Here is a 27432-nt window from a genome sequence, read left to right on the forward strand (position 1 = left end):
TGAAAACAGCGATTGTGTGTGTTTGTGTGTGTCTGTGTGTGTGTGTGTAAGAGAGACTCATCCTCAGGGCTTTGATCTCCATGTCTGTTTTGGTCTGAGCTCCAGCTGAGGGTGGAATTACCGGGGTGTGTGCAACAGGCCGATAACATGACCACTGCTGGCGCTGTGTGTGTGTGTGTGTGTGTGTGTGTGAGAGAGAGAGATGGTATTCCACTGCTTTCTGGTACAGTATTGACTGTTTGGCCTTAAATGACCTTAAAAAATAAAAACTTCTACAATAAAAGGCAATAAATAAAGTACAGGTTGAGAATGGGCCGAGCACAAGCCCCGCCCACTTGACTCAAACAAAAAGTGTTTTGTATTTTCATATCTGAGGTCACAGCATAAGCCCCGCCCACTTGACTGATGGATTTTAAACAAAAAGCGTTCTATGTATTTTCATATCTGAGTTCACAGCATAAGCCCCGCCCACTTGACTCTGATGCATTCTTTTTTTCTTCTTCTAATTTTTCCCATTTTCTCCCCAATTTACACGGCCAATTACCCAACCCATTCATTAGGACTCCCCCTATCACTAGTGATACCTCAACACACCAGGAGGGTGAAGACTAACACATGCTTCCTCTGATACATGTGAAGTCAGCCACCGCTTCTTTTCGAGCTGCTGAAGATGCAGCATTGCCGAGCAGCCAGCGGAGGAAAGCAAAGCGGCTCGGCTCTGGTACATCAGCTCACAGACGCCCTATGCTGCAGACATCACCATAGGAGTGATGTGGGGAGAGAGCGCCATCTACCCACCCAGAGGGAGCAGGGCCAATTTTGCTCCCTCTAACGCTGGCAGCTTGATGGCAAAGCTGCATGAGCGGGGGTTCGAACCGGCGACCTCCTGCTCATAGTGGCAGCGCTTTAGACCGCTGGACTACTCGGCGCCCCTGACTCTAAACAAAAAGCGTTCTATGTATTTTCATATGTGAGGTCACAGCATAAGCCCCGCCCACTTGCCTAATGCAATCTAAACGAAAAAGTGTTCTATGTATTTTCATATCTGAGGTCACAGCATAAGCCCCGCCCACTTGACTAATGCAATCTAAACAAAAAAGCGTTCTATGCATTTTCATATCTGAGTTCACAGTATAAGCCCCGCCCACTTGACTCTGATGCATTTTAAACAAAAAGCGTTCTATATATTTTCATATCTGAGGTCACAGCATAAGCCCCGCCCACTTGCCTATTGCAATCTAAACAAAAAAGCGTTCTATGCATTTTCATATCTGAGGTCACAGCATAAGCCCCGCCCACTTGACTCTGATGCATTCTAAACAAAAAGAGTTCTATATATTTTCATATTTGAGGTCAGAGCATAAGCCCCGCCCACTTACCTAATGCAATCTAAACAAAAAGTGTTCTATGTATTTTCATATCTGAGGTCACAGCATAAGCCCCACCCACTTGACTCTGACTCACTCTTAGCAAAAGCGCTTCTGTTTAGTTTTGTGCCGGGTCCTAGCATAAGCCACGCCCACCTGATTTTGATAATGCTTCCAAAAAATTATGTTCTGTATTGTTTTGTTCAGGGTCCTAGCATAAGCCACGGCCACCTGATTTTGATGCACGCCAAGCAAAATTTGGGATTTTTGACTTCCTTTCCTTTCCAACGCTTAGACAGTTGCGCCACGTTGAGAATCAGATTTATTATTGTAAGAATTGGTTCTGGTTGTGAAGTCTGATTGGCTGAGCAGCATATGATCCAGCTGTGGAATGCTCAATATATACATATATACATTACTTCAAATTTACACTTTGGGCCCTATCTATTGTACACCCTGCGCAAGGTGCGTCGTGATGATCGTTGCTATCTTACACCCCATCAACAAACTATTTACATGCCTTGTGCTTGCACTGTTAAAATAGTGTCGAAGTTTAGGAATAAATCTACACTGATGATATGAGGCATGGTGATCTGGAAGTGAGGTAAATTCAGGTAAATATCCGGGTTTTTATCTTGGCGGTGGGAAATACAGGTGCGCCACTGACTGATTAAAACCCTGACAACAGTCAATCATCAGCTGCGTAATCCTATTTTACACCTTATTTTAAATCCAGCATTTACATAAACAAAAAACAGAATAAAGAATAAAAATAATAAAATAAAAACATTACTGTTCCCTTAAATGAGCTGCTGGTGTATCTTTACAGCATAGAAATGCAGGTCAGTATCCTCTGCTGAGATGCACAAAAGCGTAGTGCTGTTCGAATGTTCCAAAGTCAGAGCTCACCTGGCTCTTAAAGGGAATGACAGGTGATACACTGATTGGTTTATTTCATGTTACGCCCTAAATGTTTACCTTTTTGCATGGTTTATGTACAGGTTTGTACATCACACATTCCATATAATTCAAAAATATGTGTATTTGTATTTTTCTCAGGACCCTGTGTATGGGAAGGGAAAGTTGGCAGAGATCCAGGGCCTCATCCTCGGCATGTTGGAGACATTTAACTACGAACAGGTATGTGTTTTGCTTTGTGAGCATATTGCTGTGAGGATTTGATTGCATTCAGTATCGAAGAGCAAGAGTTATACGGGTCAGCATGATCAAAATGATGATCTTCAACTCCTCCTTAACCTCTTAACTCATCCCATTATTTTTTAGTGGATGGAGCTCCATCATTTCTGAGACCACAGTCCTTCCACTGCTCTACATCTCAGAGCTTAGTGAGGGGGGCTTTACACCCCCTTACCACCCCCCATCCTGTCTCTCACTGTAAAACTCCCTCTGATTCTGGCGGCTGTTCTGTCTGTCTACTTTGATGCGTGAGCTTTTTTTTTTTTTTTTTAAGGGTTGTAAAATGTCAAGCATGTTCTTTCCCACCTGCTTCTGAAAGTCGGTTATAAGGGAACCCAGGTTTCCATGGCAACCCAGTTATTTCATACGGTTTTCTTTAATCTGGTGGGTTTTTCTTCACTCTTTATATTTAATATTCAGATTGTAACAGACTGAGGGAAGGTAAATAGAGTAGATCAAGTGCTGCTTGGGTAAAACACACAGACAGTTTTGTCCTCTTTAAAGGTTCCCTAGAATTAATACATTGCAAATAAAATAAATTTTATTTTACACCCAGCACAAGGCATGTTGCAATGCTCATTGCTATCTTGTAAACATATCGTGATGGTCTGGAAGTGAGGTGTGTTCAGGTTAATTTCTGGTGTATTGCTATCTTGGCAACAGAAAACACAGAACCTCCACTGACTGAGCAAACGGTCAACCATCACAGCGTGAACAAGCAGCTCAGTTTTCCTTTGCTAAGAAGCACAGAAGCACTGCGGCATTAAAATAACAATCCACAAGTGACACATTGATTGGTTTATTTGCATGGTGCACAGTTGATGGCTCACCTATAGATAGCTAAATTAGGGCCCTGTGTTTGTGAATGTAGCAATGATATATGTAGGTAAATACAGTATTATAGTAAATGGACAAGATTATTGGGGACAAATATCAATGCTTGATTAGGTGATGCATCCCAGAAGTGGGTTCTGGTTTTGGTGGTGTTCCTACGATATTTTTCAGACAATAAGGTACATTTTAAAATCTTTTAATTTTCCCAAAAATTGTCAGTGTGCCTTATAATCTGGTGCACTTTATGTATGTATTTTTCCAGTAAGGTATTAAGGAGCAGTAAAGCCACTCTGCTGAAGTACAGCGTTATAAGAGAGAGTTTTCAGTTTCTTCAGGACTAAGCAGCATTAGCCGCTAACCGCAGTGCTAGCTCTTTCACTGTTCAGAGGCGAGAATCATAAACTGTAGTGGGACATACTCCTAAAAGATAGCTCCCTGGGTTGCCAGAACACTCAGGGTTCCTCAGTCTAGCGCTATCCAGCGACATTTACGTCCCGCTAGTGCTGCGGCTAATGCTAATGCTGCTGCACGCAGCCTTAGTGCTGGAGAAACTTCACTGAAAACACATTCTTGGAAAATGTTGGAAATCTATTCTACTGTAAATAAACAGAACCGCTTGACTCACCCAAATAAACAGTTTTTAGGAGAGAAATCTGTGTAGATTAACATCCAGCGCTCGTTTGATTGGATATTTATTTACTCAATCCTATTTCCACAGCTGTATCAAAACCAAAAGCCATGTATTAACAGGGCTGAATCTGCAGTTACAACAGTTTCTTTGGATTAAAACAATCATGCCCCAGTGATTTTCCTTAAACAGTTTCGTCTGCAACAATAACTTCATCAAACTCAGATTATAATAAATGATCTCCTCTCCTGCTCCCAAACACAGATGTAATATGGATCGTACGTATTGATTCTGCGTTTTAGCTCAACTTCTCTTTTATTTTTTATTTTGTTTTGTTTTTTTAATGAACTACGAGCAGTGAAAAAATATGTACAGCGTACTTTTGCCAACATCATCAATAACGGTGAATTTAAGGGTTTTAACGAGCAGTAAACTTTGTGAGGAAGGTGGATGGAAGAGGCCAGTGGTGTGCAGTTAATATATACCCACCCAGCCCGCCCCCAACCCAAGAAACTTAGTGCACATTAACAGCCCACAAATACAACAGCTACAAACTACAAAAAATATACAATAGACCACAACAATAAATGCTTAACTTTCCTACAAGTACAACTGTTCAACAAATATCACTCATTTGTATGTCTACAGTACACCAGAGCAGCCAAAACATTAAGTACACATAAAAACTCACCAGTCAGGCGGCCTATTATTGTGAATTAGTTTCACATTGAAGGGCAGCCTTTACAAAGGCTGTTTAATATGATGTGACACAATATTTGTCTCATTTGCCGCCGCAATTCCATGATAGTTCACTAACTATTTAATTAATCCAGCATGAGCTCCGTTTTACGTCTAATCAATGTGCAGCCCCTTCATCACAACACTGAGAAGGGGTTAGACAGCCATGGCCCCGCCCCTTTAGTGAATATCATGAATCTGATTGGTTAGATTGTCCTATGACAGGGGTGTCCAAACTACGGCCCGCGGGCCATTTGCGGCCCGTTTCCTTTTTTGGAGCGGCCCGGGAGGTATTTTAGAAATAGAATGAAAGTTGGCCCGCTGTCCCGCTGTTAAGCAGGTTTTTATAATGTGAGATTCAAAGTTTGAACGCTAGGAGTCAGAAACGGGCCAAAGAGTCTAAAAGCAGTGAGAGTGAAGTTGAAGCGCAAAAAACAGGCCAAAGAGCCTAAAGGCGGAGAGGGTGCTCAGTTGTAGCGCAGAAAAAACGGCCAAAAAGTCTAAAAGCGGAGAGGGTGTTCAGTTGTAGTGCAGAAAAACGGGAAACCGAGTCTAAAAGCAGAGAGAGTGCGCAGTTTTAGCACAGAAAAACGGCCAAAGAGTCTAAAAGCAGCGAGAGTGCGCAGTTTTATCGCAGAAAAAAAACTGCCAAAGAGTCTAAAATCGGAGAGAGTGCTCAGTTTTAGCGCAGAAAAAACGGGCCAAAGAGTCTAAAAGCGGAGAGGGTGAAGTTGTAGCGCAGAAAAATGGGCCAAAGAGTGTAAAAGTTGCCGTAATTAAGGAGTTTAATATTAAGAGACATCATGAAATGAAACGTCAGTTTGAAAAATCTTAGTTTACACGATACTGTCAAAGATAGATAAAGATAGTAAGTCAAGTAAAATGGTGTGTAAATGAAAGTAATCAGGAAAAATGTATTATTTAAAGTGGTTTATTTCATTATTAGTTTATTATAGAGTCTGTGGCCCGTGACTTCAAATATATTTCTCCTTCTGGCCCCCAACAAAAAAAGTTTGGACACCCCTGTGTTATGACTTCTCAAAATCAGGAGAAGGGTCACGCAGAAACAAGGGGGCAGAAGCCATTTTAAAAGCTTTGATTGGTTAAAACCACTGCCAGTCAGATAAGAGTCCTGTAGTAACTGAAAAACTCAGACTAATGCTTTGAATTAGCTGCTGTTTTTTATTTCAGTTAATTTATAAAATATCTGCTTATAGTTTACAATAACTATTATATATATTTCTTTATTAAATATTATGTAATGATTTACATGCACCTACTGTCACCCCTTCTCTGAAGGGTTAGAAAGGCCTCACTGCACACCACTGCAACATGCATATACCTGCTGCTCTCTTACATAACCCTTACATACATATAATAAATAAGCTTAATAAAGAAAAACGCAGACTTTATCTGCAGACTTTACTCCAACTTCACTCCAACTTCATAGAGCTACGCCGCTACCCTATGGTAAGGTCAGCCCGGGGCGGAACTCTATTAAAAGTCGTTAATGGCTGCTTCTTCATTAATTAGCGAGTGTTAATTGCACAGGCTCGCTAGACCTCCCAGGTTGGCCCTCGGTTATCTGCGGTTTGCAATTAAACAAAAAAAGTAAAATAATAATAAATGAATAAATGGCTGCGTGTCTGTGCTGGTTTGTAATTGGCTGGCTGGGTGCGCCTGAATCCTTCCTGAATCCTGTTTTAAACACTCTTTAAAGCGTCGCTTTTGAAGTGTTTAGTTGCTTTGTTCAGTGCAGCTTTAAAGAAAAGAGGGGATGAATGAAAGAGAAGGGATTGTGTTACTAGACTTAATGAAATTCCCTTCAAAGCGTCCGTTTCCTGTGTTTCTCTTTCCGTTATTTATTCCCCTGAGGTTCAATTGTGATGTTTGTCTTTTGATTTAATCAAAAATAGCCATAATTCATCTAAATAAATCACTTTTATTACATTTATCACTTTATGCACATAAAGTATGGTATTTTAAACTGTACAATTCAAATTAATGTTAGATAAGGAGCTAATTAATGATTAAATAATGTATATGATATAAACTTCAAATTCCACATCTCCTTATTTAAGATGTACACGATATAGCAGCATCTTTAGACCTGAATAGAACAAAACAAAATAGAAATAACAGTTTTTCCCACTTCCAAACTTTTTCTCAAACACTGTGGGCCCTATTTTAGCGATCTTTAGCCAACTGCAGATCATGCAGCTGGATTTAGGACATATCGGGGTGTCTTTGCTGTCATGACGACGGGAAAAGTACACCTTGAGCGGCTCAAAACGCTTAAAAGGCATGAAATTAACTTATTTTCTTTGATTAATCATCGGTGTGGTTAATTTTGGGTGTAACATGAAATAAACCAATCAGTGTGCCAGTTTTAATTCCCTTTAAGAGGCAGGTGAGCTCTGACTTTCGTATCTTAACAGTGCAGCGCTTTTGTGCGTCTCAGCAAAGAATACTGACCTGCCGGTTCACACTGTGAAGATACACCAGCAGCTCATTTAAGGATTTAAGAGAACAGTAATGTTTATTTTATTCTCTATTCCGTTTATTGTGGAGTTAAAAGTCAGGTTTTTAATGAGCGGGGTGTATGCAGCACACTGGGTGCACCTATAGGAATGGACTGTTGTCATGGTTTTAATCAGTCAGTAGAGCTCCTGTGTTTTCTGCTGTCAAAATATCGTAGCAACACATCAGAAATTTACCTGAACACACCTCACTTCCAGACCACCACACCCATCAGTGTAGATTTATTCCTAAACTCTGACGCTATTTTAACAGTCCAGGCTTAAGGTGTGAAAATAGACTGTTGGCGGGGTGTGAGATAGCAAAGAGCATTGCGACGCTCCTTGTGCAGGGTATACAATAGGAAACTTTAGGTGCTAAATTAAAATCAGGCTACATACTGTTATTTGAAACTTTGTAATTTTATTGACTGTAGATCATTACATAAATCGTTAAATTAACTTAGTCAGACAAGCAACAGTTTTTCTATATTGTGAACCCATTTTGAAATAATATGAATCTGGCAGTTATTCTTTATATTATGTTAATACTTTCTGATAAATGGACCAAATATAAAAGCTCCAAAAGGAAATAGAATTACTTTTTACTTTGACTTCTAGTGAAAGTTAAGGTTTTTCGTTCTCTTCTAAAGTTGCTGCTTTGTAGATACAAGTTTTTTGTGTACAGGTATAACAATATATTATACACCGGCACGCATGGCAAAAGTCATGGGACTGCAGTATATACAGCTCTGGCAAAAAATGAAGAGAGCACTTCAGTTTCTGAAGCAGTTTCTCTGATTTTTCTATTTAAATGTATATGTTTGAGTAAAATGAACATTGTTGTTTTATTCTAAAAAGTACAGACAACATTTCTCCCAAATTCCAAATAAAAATAGATATTTATTTGCAGAAAATGAGAAATGACTGAAATAACAAAAAAGATGCAGAACTTTTAGACCTCAAATAATGCAAAGAAAACAAGTTCATATTCATAAAGTTTTAAGAGTTCAGAAATCAATATTTGGTGGAATAATCCTGATTTTTAATCACAGTTTTCATGCATCTTGGCATCATGTTCTCCTCCACCAGTCTTACACACTGCTTTTGGATAACTTTATGCTGCTTTACTCCTGGTGCAAAAATTCATGCAGTTCAGTTTGGTTTGATGGCTTGTGATCATCCATCTTCCTCTTGATTATATTCCAGAGGTTTTTAATTTGGTAAAATCAAAGAAACTTCATCATCTCCCTTTTTTTTCCCCAAAGAGGTGTACATTGATCATTGTTCCAAAGCCTTTTACTCAGGTGATACTTTAATTTACACGCTCACACCTGTATATGTTGTGAGGTGTTATGTTATAAATGAATGCACAAACGCATTTTCAGTTACGTTTCATTCTGTATCTCTACTTTTTTTAAAATATATATATACTTTTTGAACTCGTACACTTTTAATACCTGTATATTTAAGATTCTGGTGGCGTTTTTCAGTGCTGTTCTTTTTTTTTTTCTTTCATCTCTCTTTTTTTTTGTAGTCTGATGTTTTTATTGTAATTCCTGAAAAGATGTTTTCTCTGCAGAGCAGAGCATGAAACAAGGCTGTCGGAGGAAAACGACGGCACTCAGGATCCTCGCTGAACCCTTCTCTTTCTGTTTGTGTCTTTTTGCCCTTTTTCTCTCCCCTTTTCTTTGTGGTGTTTCCAGCTGTCAGCGTTTTTGAGGAGATAAACAGTAAATTGTGCGGCGGTTTGAGTGTGCGGTAGCTTTAAGGATGAGGTGAGGTGGAGAGGATTTCAGGGGCTTTGTGTGAAGAGAGTTTTAACCGCGGGGTGTTAGAACCGGCTCTCTGACAGAACCCCACTTTAAGCGTCTCTTAAAGACTGGGCTGAAAACTTTTCAGAGAGATACTTCAGTTTAAAAACCTCTGAAAGCTTCTCTGCTCTTATTTCACTCAGTGTAGGAGTTTTACACTGACATGCCAGAAGTCTTGGGGTGGAAACTAGTACTGTGTCTTGTGCTGCACTGAAAATGGACACTGACAGTTCTAGCCAGAAGACACCGGTCATGATCATTACCACCCACTGCACTAGTGCTGTGCGATATGACGATAAATATAATTTCTACAGTAATTTCATCATCATCAATTATTCATGCAAATATATAAAGTAGGCTACAATGAAATGTATTGGTGTGGTCACTTTGCATAAACTCGGTTTATATAAGTGATAATAAAGTAATCTTTGCAAAAATATGCAGGTATAACGCTGCTTTATGTTATTTTGCGGACACGGCGGTTTGAGACATGCTTTACGTTATTAAACTTATGAGAGCTGAACAATGGAGACGCATTGTACTTTTGTAAAAAAAAAATTAACTACTGCATCTACCTCATCTGTTTTTATTTGATATATATATATATATATATATATATATATATATATATATATATATATTATGGCAAGCCAAACAGGAAATATATAATAAAAGCTGATATATATATAATGAAAGTCGATATATATATAATGAACTCTGATATATATATAATGAAAGCTGATATATATATAATGAAAGCTGATATATATATAATAAAAGCGATATATATATAATGAAAGCCGATATATATATAATGAACTCCGATATATATATAATGAAAGCTGATATATATATAATAAAAGTGATATATATATAATGAAAGCTGATATATATATAATGAAAGCTGATATATATATAATAAAAGCGATATATATATAATGAAAGCTGATATATATATAATAAAAGTGATATATATATAATGAAAGCTGATATATATATAATGAAAGCTGATATATATATAATAAAAGCGATATATATATAATGAAAGCCGATATATATATAATGAACTCTGATATATATATAATGAACTCTGATATATATATAATAAAAGCTGATATATATATATAATAAAAGCTGATATATATATATAATGAAAGCTGATATATATATAATGAAAGCCGATATATATATAATGAAAGCTGATATATATATATATATATATAACGAAAGCTGTTAAGACCCTTTAAGAGGTAAACGGGTGGTCCGCACAGTCAGCCTGAGAGACTGAAGGTGGCGTTGTGGTTCAGCCGGCCGCAGCTCCTCGCGCAGGGGAGGCCGACCACCGGCAGGCAGCGCGGCTCATTCTCTCCACGGAGGTGCAGCGCGACCGGCCTCGGACTGGCTTTAAAGTGTCAGGGGGCGAAGGTGGCAAAAAAGCACCGGCCCGCGAGCTGCTTTCACTTTCCCCGAGCCGGGGACGGTCTACCAGCGTTCATTATATATATATATATCAGCTTTCATTATATATATATATCAGCTTTCATTATATATATATCAGCTTTCATTATATATATATCAGCTTTCATTATATATATATCGCTTTTATTATATATATATCAGCTTTCATTATATATATATCAGCTTTCATTATATATATATATCGCTTTTATTATATATATATCAGCTTTCATTATATATATATCGCTTTTATTATATATATATCAGCTTTCATTATATATATATCAGCTTTCATTATATATATATCACTTTCATTATATATATATCGCTTTTATTATATATATATCGCTTTCATTATATATATATCAGCTTTCATTATATATATATCAGCTTTCATTATATATATATCGCTTTTATTATATATATATATCGCTTTCATTATATATATATCAGAGTTTATTATATATATATCAGCGTTCATTATATATATATCAGAGTTCATTATATATATATCAGTGCTATCCTTACTTCCTTTTCCTGATGATTTAATTTCCTGTTCCCATTTTTCCCCCCAAGCTAGCTGCTGTTGTTAAAAAAACTTATGGAGTGTTATTTGTAACAATATCATATAAATAAATGAATAAAGAAATAATTGCTTAAAATGTTAAATAAATATTTAAAATGAGATTTAATTAATTAAAAATAATTAATAATTAGTTTCCCAAATCCCTATATTTCCCTATATATATATATATATATATATATATATATATATATATATATATATATATATATACGGAAAAAATAATTAATAATTAGTTTCCCAAATCCCTATATTTCCCTATATATACATATAGGAATTAAAAAATAATTAATAATTAGTTTCCCAAATCCCTATAATTCCCTATATATATACAGAAAAAATAATTAATAATTAGTTTCCCAAATCCCTATATTTCCCTATATATGTATATATAGGGAAATATAGGGATTTGGGAAACTAATTATTAATTATTTTTTCCGTATATATATAGGGAAATATAGGGATTTGGGAAACTAATTATTAATTATTTTTTAATTAATTAAATCTCATTTTAAATATTTATTTAACATTTTAAGCAATTATTTCTTTATTCATTTATTTATATGATATTGTTACAAATAACACTCCATAAGTTTTTTTAACAACAGCAGCTAGCTTGGGGGGAAAAATAGGAACAGGAAATTAAATCATCAGGAAAAGGAAGTAAGGATAGCACTGATATATATATAATGAACTCTGATATATATATAATGAACGCTGATATATATATATATAATAAACTCTGATATATATATAATGAAAGCGATATATATATATAATAAAAGCGATATATATATATAATGAAAGCTGATATATATAATGAAAGCTGATATATATATATAATGAAAGCGATATATATATAATAAAAGCGATATATATATAATGAAAGTGATATATATATAATGAAAGCTGATATATATATATAATGAAAGCTGATATATATATAATGAAAGCTGATATATATATAATAAAAGCGATATATATATAATGAAAGCTGATATATATATATAATGAAAGCTGATATATATATAATGAAAGCTGATATATATATATAATGAAAGCTGATATATATATATATAATGAACGCTGGTAGACCGTCCCCGGCTCGGGGAAAGTGAAAGCAGCTCGCGGGCCGGTGCTTTTTTGCCACCTTCGCCCCCTGACACTTTAAAGCCAGTCCGAGGCCGGTCGCGCTGCACCTCCGTGGAGAGAATGAGCCGCGCTGCCTGCCGGTGGTCGGCCTCCCCTGCGCGAGGAGCTGCGGCCGGCTGAACCACAACGCCACCTTCAGTCTCTCAGGCTGACTGTGCGGACCACCCGTTTACCTCTTAAAGGGTCTTAACAGCTTTCGTTATATATATATATATATATATATATATATATATATATATATATATCAGCTTTCATTATATATATATCGGCTTTCATTATATATATATCGCTTTCATTATATATATATATCGGCTTTCATTATATATATATCGGCTTTCATTATATATATATATCGCTTTCATTATATATATATCGGCTTTCATTATATATATATATATCGGCTTTCATTATATATATATCGGCTTTCATTATATATATATCGCTTTCATTATATATATATCGGCTTTCATTATATATATATCGGCTTTCATTATATATATATCGCTTTCATTATATATATATCGGCTTTCATTATATATATATCGGCTTTCATTATATATATATCGCTTTCATTATATATATATCGCTTTCATTATATATATATCGGCTTTCATTATATATATATCGCTTTCATTATATATATATCGGCTTTCATTATATATATATCGGCTTTCATTATATATATATCAGCTTTTATTATATATTTCCTGTTTGGCTTGCCATAATATATATATATATATATATATATATATATATATATATATATATATATATATTGCTGCACTAAAATGTAGTAATTCTCATTTGTCAAAGTTTGGTTTAATGTCACTTTGAAATAAAGGTGGAAAAAAGTAAGCAATGTTATTATTTCGAAGAATAACTGAAAACACATTTAAATGTGGTATATCACGATATATATTGTTATCGTGATATAAAAAAAATCCATATCGTAATGTATATCGTTATCGTGATATAAAAAAATCCATATCGTGATGTATATCGTTATCGTGATATAAAAAATTCCATATCGTGATGTATATCGTTATCGTGATGTAAAAAATTCCATATCGTGATGTATATCGTTATCGTGATGTAAAAAATTCCATATTGTGATGTATATCGTTATCGTGATATAAAAAAAACATATCGTGATGTATATCGTTATCGTGATATAAAAAATTCCATATCGTGATGTATATCGTTATCGTGACATAAAAAAATCCATATTGTGATATATATCGTTATCGTGATATAAAAAATTCCATATCGTGATGTATGATTTTTCCCATATCGCCCAGCACTACACTCACTGCTCTGACCACTGTCCACTGTCATGGGGAACATCTTCAGAAACTTCAGAAAAAGAGAGTCTCATCAATCTGCACCCACTGCTATAATTCATGTGGCCTTACCATGAGCATGTTGGACACTCTTTAACCTCACTTACATGATAAAACCTCACAGCGTATACATACTTTATCTTTTGTGCACTCTCTTTCTCTTTCTTTTGCTCTGTCTTTTCCTCTTACTCTCTTACATGCACTTGCTCACATACTCTCCGTATCTGTTGCTCATTTTCTTTCTCTTTCATATCCTGCCTCTTTTATATTCTCTCTCTCTCTCTCTCTTCCTGTATCTTTCTCACTTTCTTTTTCTCTCTCTCTTGCTTGCTCTCTCTCACGCTTTCATTTTCTTTCTGTCTTCTCTCTCTTGCTCGCTTTCTCTCTCTCACTATCTTTTTCGTGTCCGCTCTTTCTTTTTCATTTTCTTACATTCTCTTTCTTGCTCTCTCTGTCTCTCATGTTCTCTCACTCTTTTTCATTTTCCCTCTGTCTCTCTATTATTCTCTCTCTTTCATGTCCTGTAACTTTCTTACTTTTTTCATGTCCTCTTACTCTTTTTTCCATTTTCTCTCTCTTGCTTTCTTTCTCTCTTTCGTGCTCTCTCTCTCTGTCTGTCTGTCTGTCTGTAATCCAGTGACAGTGCCAGGTATCTTCATGATAGAAGTAATTGATCCAAATAGCTTATGATTGGCCGTGCTCTCAGGGACAGCCTATCATATCTGAGCGTGTGGTGTGATTGACAGGCCGGTGTGTGTGTGTGTGTGTTCTGGTGGTGTGACGGGGTGGTATAAAGGGGGTGATGGAGGAAGTGAGAGGTTGACATGGACACTCGGTGAGATTTCTTGCCTCAGGCTGCATCTGACGTCGAGACTGGGCAGGTGTGTGTGTGCGTATAGCAGGTTGTGTGTGTGTGTTGCATATTTGTGTGTAGCAGGTTGTCTGTGTTGCAGGATGTGTGAACATTTGTGTGCGTATTTATGTGTATAGCAGGGTGTGTGTGTTTGTACACAGTTGCATATTTCTGTGTGTGTCGCAGGTTGTGTGTGTGTGTGTGTGTGTGTGTGTGTGTGTGTATTTATGTGTATAGCAGGGTGTGTGTGTGTTTGAACACAGTTGCATATTTCTGTGTGTGTCGCAGGTTGTGTGTGTGTGTGTGTGTGTGTGTGTGTGTGTTTACGGTCATGTTTGGTGTGACTGAAGGGAATTTGCAGCTTGCCACTCAAAGCTAATGGACTGGAATAGACTAGAAAGGCCTTCAGATAGGCATGACTCTCTCTCTACCCCTCTACCTCTCTCTCTCTCTCTCTCTCTACCTCTCTCTCTCTCTCTCTCTCTCTCTACCCCTCTACCTCTCTCTCTCTCTCTCTCTCTACCTCTCTACCTCTCTCTCTCTCTCTCTCTCTCTCTCTCTACCCCTCTACCTCTCTCTCTCTCTCTCTCTCTCTCTCTCTCTCTACCTCGCTACCTCTCTACCTCTCTCTCTACCCTTCTACCTCTCTCTCTCTCTCTCTCTCTCTACCCCTCTACGTCTCTCTCTCTCTCTCTCTCTCTCTCTACCCCTCTACCTCTCTCTCTCTCTCTCTACCTCTCTACCCTTCTACCTCTCTCTCTCTACCTCTCTCTCTCTCTCTACCTCTCTCTCTACCCCTCTACCTCTACCTCTCTCTCTCTACCTCTCTCTCTACCCCTCTACCTCTCTCTCTCTCTACCTCTCTCTCTCTCCCTCCATCTCTATCTATTTATCTCTCTATCTCTCTCTCTATCTATTTATCTCTCTCTCTATCTCTCTCTATCTATTTATCTCTCTCTATCTCTCTCTATCTATTTATCTCTCTCTCTATCTCTCTATCTATTTATCTATCTCTATCTGGGCAAATTCATCTCTTTTTGTTCACACACTTCAGAGTAATAGATAAACACAGCAGTGCCCTAGAGGTGCACTGAAATAATAATTGTGGATGAAACTGTATCTAATCATAAATTCACAGTGGTAGTGCTACTCTAATTATGAATTTACATCACTGTTAAAATAATCATGAATTAACGTCAATAGAGCTATTCTCCTCATACATTTACCTCAGCAGTGCTACTTTAATTATGCATTTACATCATCATTGTTAATCTAATCATGAATTAACATCAATAGAGCTATTCTCCTCATGAAATTTATCTCAGCAGTGCTACTTTAAATATGAATTTACATAATCATTGTAAATCTAATCATGAATTAACATCAATAGAGCTATTCTCCTCATACATTTATCTCAGCAGTGCTACTTTAATTATGAATTCACATCATCATTGTTTATTTAATTATCAATTAACATCAGTAGAGCTATTGTCCTCATACATTTACAGCAGTGCTATCTCACAGTGTAATGAAATTACGTTCCTTAGAAACCATGGTGCAACATTGAGCAACGATAGAATAGACAAACAAAGTGCAAACGTCAAACAAATCATACTTTTACCTCCTAAATTTGCCTAAGTAGTGCTATTGTAATCTGAAGTTTACCTAAGCAGTGCCATTCAAGTCACTTTTGAGTGCAGTTTACAAAGAAGACAGCATCCAGGTTTTTGATAAACAATCAAATACTAAGTTACCTCAGTTGAAGCTACTATCCTCGACCTGTACAGCTCATATGTTTCAAAGAGAGTAAACTTAAACCCTGCGTTTGTCGACTGCTGGTGTTGTGTCGAATTCAGAACCCCCGCCATGAAAAGCACCCCCTCTCAGAGCATATTTCTAAGTTAAGTTAAAGCTCTTTTATCAAGAAGCTGGTGTGTACATGCTGCTGCTACTATGTTGCTGAATTCAGCACCCCCGCAAGGAAAAGCACCCCCTCACGGGAGAGGTGACATGGCTATTTTTCATTATTTCTTAGGAGTCAGCGCAGCTCAGAACAGCATCTTGGGTTTTTTCATTTTCTAAAAAAAAGTTAAAGCCAAGAAGACGTGGGTGCGCGCTCCCGAGAGGGGGTGCTTTTCCTGGCGGGGGTGCTGAATTTGGCACAACACTGGATTCCTTACTAATGTCAATCTTAATATTAAAGGAAATAATACTATACAACTTCCAATACATTTATTTCAACTTCTTTCTTTATCTGGGCAAATTTATCTCCTTTTCTTCACAGACTCTACAGTAATATATAAACACAGGAGTGCCTAACACACACACACACACACTCTTACTCACACACACACACACACACACACACACACACACACACACACACACACACACACACAAGCACACACCAGATAAAGTTCCATTATAAATAGTACACACACTCCACATGCTCAAACAATCCCCCAAACAGAGTTAGCTCCCGAAAGAGTTTCAGAACAGATCAAGATAAACCTGTCTCTCACACGAGAGTACACACACACACACACACACACACACAGACAGAGCCCAGAAGCTGATGAAACTGGCTGCAACATATGGTTATAGCAATAACTAAACATCTTCTATTGCTTTCATTTACACTGTCTCCAGATCTGGTTTAGCAGTCTATCAGCATATCAGGAGATGTTATATGACAGCAGCTCTCTATATATACACTCATCTGCTCTGCTAAAGCACACACACCCCAGACTGCTGCAGAACTCAGCATGCAGGTACATCTCAGGCAGATATGTAAATGATTACAGGTGAGCTCTGATTAGACGCTGAGTCTCATCACAATCTCATACGACATTGATATGAGGAACACTGACAGCTCAGTTCAGGTCATCTAACAACACCTTTTTGGTGCATTATGTTTTAGTATTTTTACTTATTTTAATGTTTTACTTCTACTTTACTGGCCTTATAGATTCATCTAAACTATTCTTATTGATACTTATATTTTAATTTGTCTTATTGTTTCGAGTATTTGTTTTTTCATCCAATAATCTGCTATGTACAGCACTTTGTTGCGGCTGTTGTTTTTAAATCACACTATAAATAAAGTTGAGTTGAGCTGAGTTGAGAAGGGTATGTTCAGTAAGTCAGGTTTGGATGGGGTGTCACATGATCTGAATGCATACAGCTCTGGAAAAAATGAAGAGAGCACTTCATTTTCTGAATCAGTTTCTCTGATTTTGCTATTTATAGGTTTATGTTTGAGTAAAATGAACATTGTTGTTTTATTCTATAAACTACGGACAACATTTCTCCCAAATAAAAATATTCTCGGACTTCCGGTATGGCGCCGACACTAGCAGCAGCTTAAGTTTCAGGCTCCCAGACGGTCTTACTCCCCCTTCAACAAATACTGAGGATTCAAGTAGATTTTTTTTTCTTTTTATGCCATGAAAGGGGGGCACAAGAGAAAGACAAGAGGAAATTTGGATCAAAACCCCAAAACGGACGACAAACCCTCGAATGTAAGTGAAAACGCCAGCGACGACGCTAGCAATCTCACCGAGTATCAAGCTATGGAAGCTATCCAAGCTAACATCATTACTGAGATAAAGGAGATCCGTTCGGACGTGAAAAAAGAACTCGGCGAAACTGTGCTTATGTTGAAAAAGGAACTGGTGGGCTTTAGAGAAGAAGTCAATCAGAAGCTGAACTCTATCAGATCTGACCTGAAAGAAATAACTGGTAGAGTCGAGGAGACGGAGCAGCGAGTAGCCGAAATGGAGGAGTGGAGCACCGAAGCTAAGCAGGTGCTCTCCCACACTTTGGAGCTCCAGGAGAGCATTCAAGCTCAGCTAACAGACCTAGAGGCGCGCTCACGCAGAAATAACATACGCATACATGGGATTGTGGAGGGAGCCGAGGGAGAGAATATGGAGGTATTTCTGGAAAAGTTTATCACAACAGAGTTGTCCCTCCCCGACGCTACCCTCGGTATACAGCGCTCCCACCGGTCTCTCGGACCCAAACCACCACAAGGCTCTAACCCGAGGTCTATAGTGGTCTGTTTCCAGGAGTATAAAACCAAAGAGCTGGTGCTCCGCTCCGCTTGGAAAAAGAAGGAGATACACCATAGTGGCAGAAGGGTGTTTTTTGAGCAAGACTACCCGTCTGAAATACTGGGAAAAAGAAAAGCCTTTTCCACAATCAGGAAAGCGCTTAAAGAAAGGGGGCTCCGTTTCCAGACCATTTACCCAGCGAAACTCCGGGTCTTTTTGGACACCGGACCAATTGTTTACAACAGCGGTGCGGAGGCGAGAGAGGATCTGAAGAAAAGAGGAATAGACTCTCTTGAAGCTGAGGTCACTGAACGAGGCGCACACTCGTTGAGAATGAAAGATCTCTCATGGGAACCAGCGGGAGGAACATCACGCAGGCAACGCGAGGCTCGATTTAGGCATATTCAGGAGAAGCTGAAGGGATTCCGCCACCATGCCGATACTACACGAGAGCCCGCAAACATTTAAAGAACTGGATAGCTTCCCATAACATCTGGTAAAAGCACTTATTTAGTAACTTGAACACTTTGGACACTGAAATATAAAGCTTACGTGAGAATTTCCTGTTATAAGCCCAAACTTTGAAACTGACCGTATGTCTGGTGATTGATGTTTGCGTTTTATGTGCACTGTTCTGATGCCGAACGGCCAGAAATACCAGATCGCACAGGGAAGGGCCCCTCTAGGTCGTAGGGCTTCCCTTCCTAATTCAGAAGTTGAGTTCATACTTCAGAAATGGAAGTCACTTTTGTTAAATTTGTGTATTAGTCAGTTAAGTTTCCTTTTATGTTTCAGGCAGATTCATTGCTCAAAGCATCTAGTGATATTTAAATACTGTGGTAAAGAGTTTTTCATTTTTTGACAAGGGAAATGCATCATCAAAAATATAAAATAATTACTCTTAATGTGAACGGGTTACATAATCCTATCAAACGAAGTAAGGCAATATCTAAAATGAAAAAAGAAAAACATGATATAATTTTTTGGCAGGAGACACATCTTTCGAATATTGAACATGAGAAGTTGCGAAAAATGGGATTTAAAAACCTATATTATTCTTCTTTTGAAAAGAAAAACACAAGAGGGGTAGCTATACTTATCCCAAACAGAATTAATTTCCAGTTTTCATCACAGATTATCGATAAAGAGGGACGTTACATAATGGTGAAGGGACTTCTTGATCACAAAGAAATTACATTGCTGAATGTATACAGACCACCAGGTAGCGATAAAAAACTGATTAAGAAGATTTTTAATATGATATTGTTAGAAACATCAGGGGTGCTGATATGTGGTGGGGACTGGAATATTCATTTACACCCCTCCTTAGACTCCTCAAGTAGAATAAAGACTATAAACCCTGATGCAAAATACATTAATAAATTACTTAAAGAATCGGGTTTGGTAGATATGTGGAGGGATCTTCATCCACTTGATAAACATTTCACTTTCTTTTCCCATGCGCATTCCGTTTATACAAGGATTGATTATTTTTTCATGTTTAACTCAGACAGACATAGGATTCTGAACTGTGAAATAGGGATAAGAGACATCTCTGACCATGCAGGTGTATATTTAACATTACATTTGGACAATATGCCCAAGGAGACTGCATGGAGGCTTAACACCAGTGTTCTGAATGACCCTCAGTGTGTAAAATATATAAAGAAAGAATTTGAAGACTACATGATTAATAACAATAATGAAACAGTAAGCCCCAGCATATTGTGGGATGCCGCAAAAGCTGTAATTAGAGGTAAACTTATAATGTGGACAGCTTAAAAAAAGAAGGAAAGAGGAAAAGAAATTAGAGATTTAACCGAAACATTAAAACACCTGGAAAGTAAACACATGATACATAATGAAGCTAGTGTTTTAGATCAGATTCGAAATACAAAGCAACATTTAAATGAATTGTATGAAAATAAAATAGAGCAGAAACTGAAACTAATTAAACAAAATTATTATGAGAATGGCCCAAAATTCAAAAAAATATTGGCATGGAGATTGCGTAAACAACAAGCAGAGAGATTTATACAAAAAGTAAAGGACCCCCAGACTAATAAAATGTGTGACAAAATGGAAGACATACAACATTCTTTTGAAAAGTACTACACAAAGTTATATGCCCAACCCTCAGCAGCTGAATTAGAAGACACATTACAATTTTTGATGTCTTTGGACTTACCATCAATAGGAACTAAACAAAATGAAAAATTAACTCAGGAGATAACGGAAGAAGAAATAAACAGAGCTATATCAAGATTGAAAACTAATAAAATGCCAGGTGCTGACGGTTACCCATCAGAATGGTATAAGATCCTAAGAAAGATAATAATACCACTGCTTAAAGACTGCTTTAACTATGTACTCAAAGGGGGAGAGCCCCCACCATCCTGGAGACAAGCAATAATCTCAGTAATCCCTAAAACAGGTAAAGATATTACAGATTGTGGCTCCTATAGACCTATTTCTGTTCTAAATATTGATTATAGGTTATTCGCATCAATACTAGCAATACGATTGGAGGATATTATCCCAGACCTGATAGATACAGATCAAACTGGTTTTGTTAAAAATAGACATACCCAAGATAATGTGAGACGCACTCTTTACCTTATTGAGCATATGAAAAACAGTCACACTGACTCTTTAGTTCTAAGTCTGGATGCCGAGAAGGCATTCGACTCAGTTCGATGGGAATATCTGTATTTGGCCCTTGAAAAATTTGGATTTAATAACCAAGTGATTAGCTGTCTGAAATCTTTGTATTGCTCTCCAATGGCCAGAATTAAAATAAACGGAAATTTATCTAAACCAGTATCTCTTGAGAGAGGATGCAGACAGGGATGCCCACTTAGCCCCACACTTTTTACTCTTTTTATAGAACCACTAGCACAGACAATTAGAGAGGATAAAAATATAACAGGAGTGATTATTAAAAATACAGAATATAAGATATGTCTATACGCAGATGACATACTTTTGACACTAACTAAGCCTCAAGTGAGTTTACCTAAAATATTATCTCAGCTCAAAACATTTGGAACATACTCAGGTTATAAGCTTAATTTACCCAAAACTCAAATTCTAACGTTTAATTATAACCCACAAGTAGGAGTTAACAAAAAACAAATGTTTAAATGGGAAAACTCTTCTATTAAATATTTAGGAGTGCATATACCTAAAGACTTATCTGCTATCTATATGCAAAACTATATCCCAATAACAGCCGAAATTAAGTCAGACCTTAACCGTTGGTCATCATTGCCAATGAACATGTCCAACCGAATAGATGTTATAAAAATGAATATATTACCTAGGCTGCTTTTTCTTTTTCAATCATTACCCGTGGAAATACCTCATAAACAGTTTTGCGAGTGGAAAAGAATGATCTCAACCTTTATTTGGGGGAAACAAAAACCAAGAATTAGATTACGAACATTACAACTACCCAAAAATCAGGGCGGAATGGCCGTACCCTGTTTAGAAGACTATTATAAAGCGGCACAGGTACGATTTCTGGTATGTTGGTGTAATTCAGACCTTGAGGCAAAATGGAAAGATTTAGAACAAAGTCAACTAGATGTACCCTTGCAATCTATATTAGGAGACAAAAACCTCTTAAAGAAATACTTAGTTAAAATGAAAAATTGGATTACGGTCCCTCTAAATATTTGGTATAAAGAATTGAAAAATTCAGAATTTGAAAGAAATGTACGAATTTTGCGCTGGGTAGCATATGACACAGAATTCACACCAGCAAAGCTAGATGTTAGGTTTAAATACTGGATAAATAGGGGTATAACATCATACTGCACAGTATTTGCCAGAAAGGATATAGAAAGTTTTCAGCAACTTACAAAAAAATATAGTCTGGAAAAACAAGATTTCTTTAGATATCTTCAAATGAGATCTTATTTTGAAAAAAACATTAAAACAGTGGGAGAGAAGGGACTGACTTTAATTAAAATATTTACTGACTCATACAAAGGGAACACCAACCGAGGTCTAATTTCTAGGATCTACTCATCATTACAGCTGGAAAAGGGGTTCTCCACAATGTATGTCAAATCAAGATGGGAAAAAGAGGCTAATATAATGTTAACTGAGGATGATTGGACAAACATATGTAGGACATTGTCTACTACCTCTAGCTCAAGTCTATGGAGGGAATTTACTTGGAAAAATATTTTAAGATTTTTTATAACTCCAAATATCAAAAAGGTACAAAGCAACAACCCTGCACATGGTCAGTGCTGGAGGATATGTGGCAATATGTCTGCTGGTCCTTTCCACATATTTTGGGATTGCCCAAACATTTCTGAATATTGGGTTGATGTGGTAAAGGAGATTAGATCAATACTCAATTACGATCTTGATTTCAATTTTAGTGTCATTTATCTGGGAAATGTACCAGCCGAATTAAGAAACTCGGATAGGTATTTGTTACAAATACTATTAGCGGGTAGTAAAAAAGCAATAACTAAAAAGTGGCTGAGTAAAGAATCCCCAACTCTTTCTGATTGGGTTGAAATTGTTCAGGAGATTTATGTCATGGAGAAAATGACCTTTTCAATAAGACAATCGGCTAAAAGATTTAAAACATACTGGGGAAACTGGAAATCCTACCTGGCTCTGAGCTAATTTACCTTATTGATTCATAAATTGAAATTCACATTTTAGACTTCTTTTTGTTTTGTGCCCTCACAGGACTTGCCTTTATTTTCTTTGCCTACTTAATATAAATATATGTATAGCATTTACATGACCCTTTGAAGACCCTTGTCAAATGCCTGATCTGCCTTCTCTGTTGTTTTTTTTTTTTTTTTTTTTTTTTTTTGTCCTTTATATGTTAAAAGACAATAAAAAAATAAAGTTTAAAAAAAAAAAATATTCTCATTTATTTGCAGAAAATGGGAAATGGCTGAAATAACAAAAAAAACGCAGAGCTTTCAGACCTCAAATAATGCAAAGAAAAAAAAAGTTCATATTCATAAAGTTTTAAGAGTTCAGAAATCAATATTTGGTGGAATAACCCTGGTTTTGATCACAGTTTTCATGCATCTTGGCATCATGTTCTCCTCCACCAGTCAGTCTTACACACTGCTTTTGGATAACTTTATGCTAATCACTTCTGGTGCAAAAATTCAAGCAGTTCAGTTTGGTTTGATGGCTTGTGATCATCCATCTTCTTCTTGATTATATTCCAGAGTTTTTAATTTAGTAAAATCAAAGAAACTCATCACTTTTCCAAAGCTGTATATACTGTATAATAATATTGTTTAATAATGATGTGTTGTGTGTGTGTTTCTCTCTTTTTCAGACTCTGTTAGAAACCACTACCAATCTGCTGAACTCAGACCTGCACTGGTCTCTGGCGCACCTGCGTAAAGCCGTCAGCAGGGGGCTCCACCCCCGGCAGGACCACTGCAACATCTGCCTGCAACAGTACAAGAGGCGACAGGAGAGCGAGGAGGAGGTCATCATCTTCAGGTACATACGCACACACAAACATGCACACACACACAAATACAGCAAACCTCTATTTTCTGGTCTATTTTCATACATAACTCGCATTTTATGATGGTGCAGTATTTTCCATCTAATTCAGCAGGCTGTAAAGCTAAGCTAGGTTAAGTAAACAAAACTGTAATTCTTAAAAAAAAAAAGCACTGGATGTTTATCTACACAGATTTCTCTCCAGAAAACTGTTTATTTGGGTGAGTAAAGCACATAAGAGAGCTGTAAGTTATTTTGAGGGCTCAATAAATGTATTATACTGTTATACTGTAGCTGTACACTATCATGCGCTTGGTTCATAGCGGGTGTATTTCACTCATTTTTAAGAAGAGAATTTTGTAGGTTATAGGCAAGTTTGTATCCAGACTTAAACTCAGTTGAGCACCTGTGGGGCATCCTCAAGCAGAAGATGAAGGAAGACAAGCAGTGTGACCCAATTCAGGGGCTGCATCCTACGAAGGACGCGGTCTACGAAAGTGTGTCCTTTCAAGGATGGGTAGGCTGCAGCGGCTCTACTGAAATGGGACAGTCTACCCTACGGAGTATTTACTGTTTCCTGTTTGAGATTCTACCCGCCACTACCGAAGTCAGAGCTGAGAAATGAGCCAGAGATTTTGATTCTCGTTTTGCTTCAGACCACAAAATACCAAACTAATTAAGTTCAGGTTAATTAACTGTGCAAATACTTAAATATTTTAAATGTGAACGGGTGGAACTGAACATAAACAAATAAAAGGGCGTTTGAAATGAAGTTGGAAAAAAGAAAATAAATTAGAATAAAGTATTATTTAGTTTATATTTATATATTGTAATATGTAGTTTATAGATATATAAATACTATATATATATATATATTAAATAAACAATACTTATAAATAAACTAAATCATACATTAATACATACACACACATAATTTATATTATTTAGTTTATGTAAATAAATATAAGTATTTATATATCTATAAACATATAACAACATAAACATGATACTACATATATAAACTAAATCATACTTATATATTTATATATTTATATATATATAAACTAAATAATAAAAATGATATAATATATAAATAATATTTATAATATCTATAAGTATTTATAAATCTATAAACTACATAATACTACATATACTACATAAAACAGCCGACTCCTCTGCTGACTCCGCCCTTTTCGTGCTGAAATAAGCCGGCACGCAATGAATCTTGGGATACTGTAGGCTGTGAAGGATGCACCCGGTAAGGCCGCATTCGAAGGAGTCTTCGTAATCGGACAGTCTAGTCGCACCGCTGTGACGTAATCGGCCTTCAAAATGAGTCCTTCAAAGGATGCAGCTCCTGAATTGGGACACACCCACCAGCTCTCTGATGTCGTTATGGAGGGATATGGAAGAGGATTCCTGTGGCAATTACCTATAATGAAACTATAGTGAACCATAGTGATCTAGTGGCCATTTTCACTGAGAAGTGTACTCACTTCTGTTGCCAGTGATTTAGAAATGAATGGCAAATGTGTGCTGAGTTATACTGTACCCTGTTATACTGCAGCTGTACGCTGACTACTTTACACTGTATCAAAGTGTCATATCTTCAGTGTTGTCACATGAAAAGATATAATCAAATATTTACAGAAAAGTGAGGGGTGTATTTATTTTTGAGAGATACTGTAGCTCTGCAGGAGTACACACGAGTTCAATCAAATTATCCATTGTTTAAGAACACAATAGCATTGTTCTCCACTGTTTGGTGTGTTTTTTTGTTGTGTATTGTGTGTCTAACATGCGCACAGTTCATAGCGGGTGTATTTCACTCATTTTAAATGAGACGATAACATTGCTCTTCATGGAACCATCCTGGATGATTATTATGTTGCTTGGCAACCAAAGCCTACTGGATATCTGAATGTGTGTGTGTGTGTATATCTGTGTTTGTGTGTGTTTTTTCCAGCTGTGGCCACCTTTACCACTGCCAGTGTCTGCAGAGGAAGGAGCAGGGGGTTATTGTGAAAGAGCCGGGGCTCGTAGGAGACAGATCTCAGTCATGGATCTGTTATAAATGCACCTCCAGCCAGGGCTCTCGGCCAGGTGAGCGGGTCTCCGCTGAAGGCAGAAGAGCCAGGTCCACCTCCCTAGCACAGGTCAGCTCACTGACTTCTTCTGACCTCCTTTAGTTGTCCTGTATTTATGAAGATGATACAGAGAGAGAGAGATATAACCGGGTTATATGTATAAAAATAAATTTTGCAATACACTGTACAATCCTATGCAGAAGACAGCCATGTAATGAACTGGTTAAATCTAGGTACACTATATGGACACAAGTATTGGGACTAGGTGTGTAATAGTATACAAAATTTACACTTCAGTTCACACCTCTGTATAAACCCCACGGTTCGGTAAGTTTTCGATTGGTGGAAAAAATAAAGAGGCTGGTTATTCTGTATAACCTCACCTTTATTAACTTCATAATAACAATGTTTTGTTTTTTGGGATGGAGTATTGTAACGGATCTCGAGCTCTTTTATTATTAAATGCTTAAAACCAGGGTTCTCTCCTACTGTCATCATGAGAGCCTTTATCTTTTGGATCTTGTTGGAACAAAAAAAACAGTGAATATGATTGTGTTACTTTATTGGAGGGACGGACAGACGCACAAGCAAGCGAGAGACAGTACAAGCGCCTAACCCTGCGTTCACACTGGAAAGCGACAGGTGACCATTAGTTTTCTATGGCAGCGCAGCAACGATGTGTGGACAGTTTGAATGATCTGTGTTTTTTGTGCACGCTCAGGGCTAAACTTCTCAGCACAAGCTAAGTCAGTAGCGAGTTGCTAACAGCAACAGCGCTACACTTTCCGCGTTGTGTTCATTGGTTCCACAAGTCTCCTGTAGACTGCCTGTGTACCGTGTATTCTGTGTGCATTTACGCGAACCAAACCGTGATCCCCATACCATTACGGTTCATAAAGAATACACATACTCTTACACCCCTAACTGGAACACCTGCTCTTTCTCTTTATTTCCTCTGAAATTAGTGGTATTAAAAAGAGTTTATCCTGATTTAGTTAGAGTAGCTCAACCCCAACTCCTCAACTAACTAATCCCCAAATAAAAAAGAGAAATTTGATGGAGCTTTATAACACTCTACTTGCCCAAGTTACTTAAGTAGAGATGTAGATTATATATACTTTACTGTAGTAAATATTATTTTTCACACAGCTTCTTACTGCTACTTCTTACATTTTCACACAATTGTCTTTTCATTCCGGCTCCTCATCGTTCAAAAAAAAAAAAAAAGAAAACCTTTTCCAGATAAATCTCTTCATCCAGTGCACTATAGGACTCTGTGCCACGGCCTAAGCTTTGGTTCTTAATGTC

The 27432-nt window shown here is 37.1% G+C and overlaps 1 protein-coding gene across 2 annotated transcripts in view; it reads left to right on the top strand.

Annotated features, from left to right (window-relative positions):
* The window catches only part of vps8 (VPS8 subunit of CORVET complex), a 158313-nt gene that overhangs the window by 100962 nt on the left and 29919 nt on the right, over positions 1-27432 (top strand). For both annotated transcript variants that reach the window (XM_049470132.1, XM_049470133.1), the window contains exons 40-42: positions 2427-2507; positions 23862-24031; positions 26004-26193. In XM_049470132.1, coding sequence (XP_049326089.1) covers positions 2427-2507; positions 23862-24031; positions 26004-26193 — 441 coding nt within the window. The remainder of the gene's footprint in view (positions 1-2426; positions 2508-23861; positions 24032-26003; positions 26194-27432) is intronic.

The sequence above is a fragment of the Astyanax mexicanus genome, chromosome 21 (assembly GCF_023375975.1).
Source record: "Astyanax mexicanus isolate ESR-SI-001 chromosome 21, AstMex3_surface, whole genome shotgun sequence".
NCBI lineage: Eukaryota > Metazoa > Chordata > Actinopteri > Characiformes > Acestrorhamphidae > Astyanax > Astyanax mexicanus.